Source organism: Arachis ipaensis, chromosome B02, assembly GCF_000816755.2.
Source record: "Arachis ipaensis cultivar K30076 chromosome B02, Araip1.1, whole genome shotgun sequence".
In the NCBI taxonomy this organism is placed as follows: Eukaryota; Viridiplantae; Streptophyta; class Magnoliopsida; order Fabales; family Fabaceae; genus Arachis; species Arachis ipaensis.
In genome coordinates, this window is record NC_029786.2 from 9,421,667 (window position 1) to 9,430,053 (window position 8,387).

Consider the following 8,387-nt stretch of genomic DNA (forward strand, 5'->3'; position numbering starts at 1 on the left):
AAATTTTGGTTTGAACAACGTATTTTGATTAATTTTGGCCAAATTTTTCTTCAATTTAACACTTAGATTGAATTTTTCCCCAATATCTGAACCCCTGAGTCTTGATGTGTTTTTAGGAGTTAGTTGATTTCCTAATTAAATGCTGAAAAAACCTGCTTGCTTTGCATAGAACCTGTGATTGCTTTCTTTTTTATCAAGACCCATGCACTTTCTATCTGAATTTATTTTACAATCCTTTAATTTTTTCCATTTATATTTCTCAATCTTTTCTGGGTCGAAGTTGAATTTGTGTGGCGACGGCTTCTGGTGAGTTCATTGCTCTTTTTGCGTTTGTTGTTCGGTGTGGTAGTTCAATAGCTGCTTCGATTAGGTTTTGCAGCTAAGGTTGTGTTGAGTACATGGGTTGTTGCATTTTCCCTTCCGTTTGCTTGTGTGGGTTTTACTATGTATGTTTCTAGTTTTGCGCACCAGGTATTTGTTTAAATGTTTTAATGTGCCTTTGTTGTTGGGCTGACCCCTCTCTCTCTCTCTCTCTCATGCCTTTAGCTCTATAGTTTTATGAAGTTTGTCACTGTCAAGTTTCCAAAGCTTCAAGTTTCTTGTTATTTGTTATAATTATTATTGGTTTCGTTTTGGTTCATTGGTGTTGGAACCTCCGTGGGCATCATTTCAAGTTCGGTTTCCTTGCTAGAGCGGTGGTTGTACTTTGTTTTTTGATGGATTGAATGATTTACTTTAGCTTAAATTGGGAAGTTGTCGAGCAGAATGGAAAATGTTTTTGTTTTCATCTTTCTCCATAGCTGTAATGTCTTCTTTTGGAATTGTACAATAATTGTGTAATGCGTCTGTTTAATCTCCTGGGTGATATACATTGGAAGTTTTTCTTTGCTTGTGGGAGTGAGGGCTCACTAGTAAAAATGACGGAGCCCATGTACACCTTTTTCATCCCGCAATCATTGCAACGATTACACTTGGTAATCCTACCCCCATTTAGTGAGAAAAGGCTTGGTTGTAGTTGTTTCTTGTAATCTTGTACTTATGGTTTGCAGTTCCATTTTATAATTTTGGCTGGTTGATGTGTCCAAAGATGTGGTTTTTTTTTGAGAAAAAAAGGGGGGCATTCTGTTTTTTCAAGTGTGTTACCCATTGGCTAATATTATGGTTAATTGAAAAATGCAGCCAGCAGTTCAAAAATAAATAAATAAACTGACATGAACACATTTGGGGATTTAGCTTCATTGAACTAAGCTGGAAAGTTGTAGCTCTTTGATTACAACTTTTATGAATATAATGTTTACCCAAGTTAAGAATTTTTTTAACATAATTTTTGAGTCTTTTCAAAATTTAAGAACCTTATTGATACCTTAAAGATAAAACCATTTTTAACTACCACTAGCACTTAATCCTCTATAACTTCCGTTGCTGTCATATTCTTTCGCTTTTTCAATTAACTTGTCTTCTTACCAGAGACTGTAACTATGTCTATGAACAAGAAGAACATCCATGGCTTCCTCTAGATTCCAAAGAAACAAGCATTCTCCTTCCTCTGTGATCTGTTTTGAATGTTTATTTTCCATGGTTTTAATCTCAAGATCTCTCATCAGCTTATCAATATCTTGGTTACCATTGTTCAATGTTTCCTCTAATTCTCGGAGTTAAATTCTGACTTTCTCTGAACTTAATTTGTTTGTATTGAATCAGGTTCTCTGACGAGTGGGTATATCGGAGCTCTTGAATAATTTACTTGGGGTGTATTCCTGTACCTGCAACTGTGACAGGTATTATCAATGGAGTAGAACCAATAAGTCTTGCACAAAGTCTTTTCGAGAATTTATTAAGTATTCATTTTTAATCTAAAGACTTATAAATTAATGGCAAACCACTCCACATATCTATTTGTTCTATTATTTAAGATATTCTACCAACCTGATTCAGTAAAATTAATTCTGCATTATTATTATAAATGTAATCTTAGTGATTGAACTTGGTAGGGATGAATATGGTATTTCGTTACTTAAGACTGAAATAATAACATTGAAAGGTTCAATTGACACTGAGGAAGATGCCCTGTCTTCATTATTTTGATGAGCACGGAGTTATTGTAAGACGTTATATTCTTAGTGATTGACTCGTTAGTGATATTTTTAGTGATTGACTCATTAGTGAGGTTGTAATTCAAATTGGTCCACTTTAATCATTTTCTTCTTGATTTGGTACCAATTTACTGTTTTGTTTTGTGTTAGTGATCTTACTCGTACCTGGCCTCCCTGTGGTAGCTTTTCTTCTTCCCAGGTTTGCCTAATTGAATTACTTTTAGTAATTCCACTTAGTTATTAGACGAAACAGGTTTATTTTATTGCAATGGTGTCATTTGCCATTTCATTCTTGGTGGTATATTTAGGAGGTTTGTTAATGAATCTTTATTTACCTTCATCCTGTGTAATATGGCTATGCAGCCTACATCTATTCATAACATATATTTTCAATTTTAATTACATGTAAAACCGCATCAGTTGAAAGGGTTTACACCTTTCACCAAAACTGGTTAATTATGAGACTTTAAAAACATTTACAGTGTTTAGGATTTGAACATTTGTGTACGCTTGATATTTTTATATTTCCCTCTTTTGATGAGCATGGATTTATATGAGATGTTATTATTTGATACGTGTATTCCATGATGAAAACTTAAGTCTTTATTTATCTTTTCACCATGCAAATGATTTTGGATGCAGATTTTGAAGGCAAGACAGATCTCAACATTCGTGCTTTAGAGGTTGTGGAAGAACTTAGAACTAAAAGAGCAGACAAGCAGGTCAGTTATTAGTTATCACCCTTTAAGTAAATCTGAAATTTGATCATTATTTAAAAAAATTAAATACAAAACAAATAAAAAATTATTCATGCTTCAAAGCTTAAAAAGCGACTCTTGAGTAAATATTTTTAAAAAAATAATTTTGTGATCATGTTAAAGATGGAGAAATAGATATTACTATATTAAAGAGGGTTTAATTTTTATGGTAATTTAGAATCAGGATCCAGGTGATTTAATGGTTCATTTAGAAGCATAGGAAAACAAATATAATTTTATTGTTTTTACTTTTTTTTCTTTATAAAATTCTAAAAATAAAAAAATAAAAAATAAAAAACAAACAAATACACCCTAATAGTGTCAATTTGAGATTTTCAAACAGAACAACTATAACTAATTGATTGCAACTGAATGCATTCACCTTAGCTTCTTTGTTTCTTTCTCTAATGCAACATTTTTTTTAAACATTATGATTCCATACCAAATGAGAAAAAGCTACTTCAGTCTCTTTCGACTGTGTGTATGTATATATGATAATGACTCATGACCAAAAATACAATGAGAGTGACTTTTTAATTAGAACTCATGTGATAATGCTGCAGTATCATTTTAATTTAGATGAGCTATTAAAATCTTGTGTATGTCTTCATTAGACTTGAGTGAGTAATGATCAAGAAACATTTGCTGTTGTCTTGTTGACCACATTATATACGCAACTCAATTGGTTGATGAATGGTTGTTTACCATTTTGATTTACCCCTTTCCATTTCTATATTAGTGACTTTGCCAACTCATACAGTATATTTTAATGCTATACTAATTTCACATTTTTGCTGCACAGGATGCTCAGAAGTGCAAGGGACGCAAGACCACTGAATTTTGGGATGTTAAAACAATTGGTATAAGAGAACTTATTTAATTCTACTTTTCATTGCCCTATTTTTTTATGATGTATTCGCAGCTTGACTCCAATGGTAGCTAACTAAGAATTAATATGTTTTACAGAATCCGATGGCACAATCAAACAGATCAAACTGAATGTGAAGGAAGCTATGAAGCCACCTAACGGAAGAAAGGTCGTACTCAGGTTTAACAGTGCACTGCAACCAGTTGGGGATGAAGCAGGTCTACTGAGCGGCGTTATGGGACTGCTAGGATCTGACTACACCAAATTCCCAATCTGCGAGAGGGACTGGAGAAAGGTTCGCACCAGGGACAAGGTCTATAATGAAATAGTAAAGGTAAAATGTTATTTTTATTTCTTCGTACCATTCCAAACTCATACTTTGAACACTACTCACAGCTTAATTTTAATGTTGCATGAAATGTTCCATTTTGAAGAAGATAGTAGAGGAATTATAAAGTGTATAATATTCAAAATGCTAGGAAGGGCTTGGAAGGAAATGAGAAACAGATTATACCATCACTGCTATGACCCCGAACTTTCACTTGCAGCAAATATTGAAAACCGCCCAGATGGAATTACTGCGGACCATTGAAGAAAGTTTCTCGATTATCGCAATAGCGAAGAGACACAGGTAATATAGTTTTGTTTCATAACAGACAAAGTCCATTTATGCTTCATTTAGTTCGTCAGAGCTAGTGTCTAATAACTCTTAATTTGATGGCATGACAGGAGAAGTGTAAGAAAAATGCGGAGAATCGATCAAAGCAGCTTTACACCCACACCGGCGGATCGAAAAGCTTGGCAAGGCTCGGAGAAGAAGAGGTAATCTAATTTTGGGAATGTTTTTGAACTATCTGTTCCTCTACCTTATTCACTTTGTCATTATTATTGGTACAGTCGGAACGACAAGGGAGGATAGTTAGTAGAGGAGAGTTGTATCTCTTAACGCACAAAAGAACCAATGGCTCCTATATCCATGATGCAGCTCGCGCTATTGGAGTAAGTAATGTGTTCAATCCTATGTTTTAGTTTTTAAAATTTTATTGGAAGTCTGTGCGGTTAGCGACTAGCTAATAAATGCTCTTAATTGCTTATCTATGTGTGTAGGAAAGAATTGAGGCTATTGAGCAAGGCGATGAATCTTCTAGACTGTTATCCCAGAATGATTCGCTTGCTCAAGCTCTCGGAAAAGAGCACTCGGGTAGGGTGCGTGGCATGGGGTTGGGGCCGACTTCTAGTCAAGTCTTCGGTATGAATTCCCATCAGCCGAGCAATGGTTTTGAAAGGGAGGAGACCCAAAGGGTGCTGCTTAAACTACAAGCAGAGTTGGCAGCAGAGAAATTGAAAAAGAAGGTAGTGGAGGATGAAGTAGCAGCCGAGAAGACCAAAAGACAGGCAATGGAGGATGAAGTAGCAGCTGAGAAGACCAAAAGACATGCAGTGGAGGATGAAGTAGCAGCTGGGAAGGTCAGGATGCAGGCAATGGAGAGTGCTTTGTTATGTCTACTTCAAGGGCAAGGTAGGAAGCTGCCATCAGACGTCGCCACATGGATGAGTGCGTTGGAGGGACAAAATAGAAAGTAGATCTTAGGATTGTGGAACCTTTTCTTCTTTTAGATATACACTTTTATTTTGTTGATTATGCAACTCTTAGTAAGGAGTACACTTTGTTGATATTCGGATAATTATATTTATTAAATTAATGGTTTTGCTATTGTCGTTTACCCTGCAATTTATTTTTCGGGATTTTAAATAATTTAACTTACTAATATTAAGAACGATTTAAAAAAACGAAAAAAAATGTACATTGAAATAAAAAATAGCGTGGATTGCCAGTGTACAAAATAGTATTTTTGCAGCCATTTAACCGGAAAATAGTGGCGGTTGCGAACTAGCCGTTAGAAATTTGAAAATTCAGGTTAGGAGATAGCGGCGGTTTAAAACCGCCGCCAGTTACATTTCAAAAAACATTGGCCATTAAACCGTGACGTTTTCAAACCGCCGGTAAATGCATTAGTCTTTAAACCGTGGCCATTAAACAGCGGCGGTTTCAAACCGCCGAACATTTCGTGTCGATCACAGATTTCCATATCGCGGCGGTTGTGCCAGCAGTTCCTGAGAACCGCCGGAAAATCATATAACCACACCCTAATAGGCGACGCTTAACAAATCGCTTGAATTTCGTTTCGCAGCGGTTTAAAACTGCCGCAAATCATTCCAGAAACCGCCGCTATTTCCCGTTTCCCTTGTAGTGGTTTATAAAGTTATTTATTTTGCATTCTTTAATCATTATTTAAATAATTGAATAATATTATATATAAAAAATATATAAAACTATGAATATTATATACATAAAATTATAGATATTAAATTAAATAAAATAACTTTAAATTATTATTTTATTTTCTTCTCAGAATTACCGTTTTCCAATTTTCTATCAACACTCAGACTTATTAATTGTTTGATCATTAAAGTTTGCAACGGGGTGCCTAACTAATTTTAGTTAGCATTTATGGCTAATCCCCTAAAAATTAGCTATATATAGTTATTTTTTTGGTGAACAACCAAGAGAAAAAACAAAAGAGCAGAAAAGAAAAAGAAAAGAAATTAGGTTCTTAACAGCAAGAGAGGACAAACCACCTCTGGCGGCTGGTGCCAAAGGTGAACCTCATTAGCTCCGCTACCTCCAGATCCCATCTTTGCCAATCGATCTGCCACGACATTAGCTTCTCTCGGGATAAGCTCAAAACGAATATCCCAATCCCTTCTTAACTTCAAGTCAAAGATCAGTTGTATCACTTCTTTTTCAAGATGCCAGAGTGGAACTTGCCAACTAGTCACTAGCTCAAAAGCTGATGCGCAATCTGTCTCACAGACAACAAGCTTAAGACCCGCCTCTCAAGCCCAAGCCAAACCTTTCCATATACTCCACAACTCCATCTTGATGACACTAGATCCAAAGGAATTTCCTGAGCATCCCATTACCCATTGACTGGAGCTATCGCGAATTACCCATCCAAAACCAGCACAATTATCTCCCAAGTTCACACTCCCATCACAATTTAACTTCCAAGCACCAGGTTCTGGCGGAGACCAAGACAGAGATTTTAATCCCTGGATGCAACACACTCGATTCTGAGTTGTATATTCAAAATCCACCATGCACCTGCGAGCCTTGTATGCAATTGACCCGGCAGATCCAAAAATTCCCTGAAAATTACCCATATTTCTGTCTTGCCAAATTGACCATATTATAGCTGCAAATTTGGAACAACCTTCATTGAGGAGGCCATGCTTGAACCAATCATGCACCTCGTGAGAGCCAAAGAAATACACATCAGAAAAACCTAGAGAAACCCAAACTGATCGCACCACTTCACAATCCCGAAAACAATGAAGAATTGTCTCCGGAAGTTGATTGCAACGTGTACATAAGGATGATGAGGAGAGATGTCGCTGAAAACGCAGATATTGAGTTGGTACAGCATCATGAAGGCAAAGCCACACTAGGAGCCTCAACTTTTCAGGGACCCGCGCCTTCCAAAGCCAAAGCCAATTGATATTCCTATCCCAATTCAACTTATTCTGAATTAACCATAAATATCCTTGTTTAGAAGAGTAAAGAGTGTGCTCTTAACTCCAACCCAAATCACGAAGACATCTCGGTTAAAGGCCAAAGCATCATCTCTGACCTGAGAAAGGCAACAAATAGGATTGGGTCTATCCTTGTCCCAAGCACCCCTGACCACCGACAAAAAACTTGGGTGATAAGACCAAGCTACTTGAAAACGGAAAGGTTTTACCCCGACTCTTCTATCATTACCTTGACATCGTATCATAATGGGATAGTAGTCAGAATGCATCCTCGCCAAATTCTCCACATATCTTTCCGGAAAACGAAAACACCAAGCATCAGTAGCCACAGCCCTATCCAGCCTCTTCGAGATGAACCAATTGCCCTGCATATGTCTGAACCAAGTGTACAAAGATACATGGGCTCCCAAATCAATCAAACCACACTCATCTAGGAGGGCTCCAAACCGCTCTGCCCTTCGAGAGACAAAGTTCCCACCTTTAACCTCAGATGAAAGAAGGATCTCATTAAAATCCCCAATAGCTAATAAAGGACCTGAATAATTTCTAGAAAAATCTGTCAAAACCCTCCAAGCTTCTTCCCTTTTGCTAGGAACGGGACTTGCATAAATTGCTGCACAGACCCAAGAAAAACTGCCATTCGAAAACTCAACACACACCACTTGCGAACTCGCTGCCACGACATTGCAAGATACTCCGGGCCATGCAGAGAGCACCCAAATACCTCCACCATGCCCCTGAGCTTCTTCAATATGAATAGGAGTATAACCTAATCTGTTCCAAAAGACAGCCATCTTTTGGAAAGCACAATGAGTCTCTAAAATGATAAAAACGTACGGATGAAAATTTTTATCCACATAAACTTTTTTGGACTTATCCTGGTCATGCCTACCCAAAAAGACCTTCTTGCCCTTTGCCTTTCTTTCCACTTTGGTCCATGTTGTATCCCCTGCATGTGCTCCTTCCATTACATGCACTTCCTTATCCTTATTTTTATCTATCCCAATTGTAGTACTACCAAAAATAAAAGGCTTCTCAATATTAGAAGAAAATGGCACCTGATCTATCTTCTCA

The 8,387-nt window shown here is 36.8% G+C and overlaps 1 protein-coding gene across 1 annotated transcript; it reads left to right on the top strand.

The window, feature by feature from the left end:
• Nucleotides 2,362–5,433, top strand: LOC107626790. The gene is made up of 8 exons (XM_021116834.1): nt 2,362–2,404; nt 2,736–2,815; nt 3,654–3,711; nt 3,818–3,899; nt 4,314–4,350; nt 4,449–4,541; nt 4,617–4,718; nt 4,827–5,433. The coding sequence occupies exons 1-8, from the start codon at nt 2,362–2,364 to the stop codon at nt 5,301–5,303; spliced, it is 972 nt and encodes a 323-aa protein (XP_020972493.1). The 3' UTR covers nt 5,304–5,433.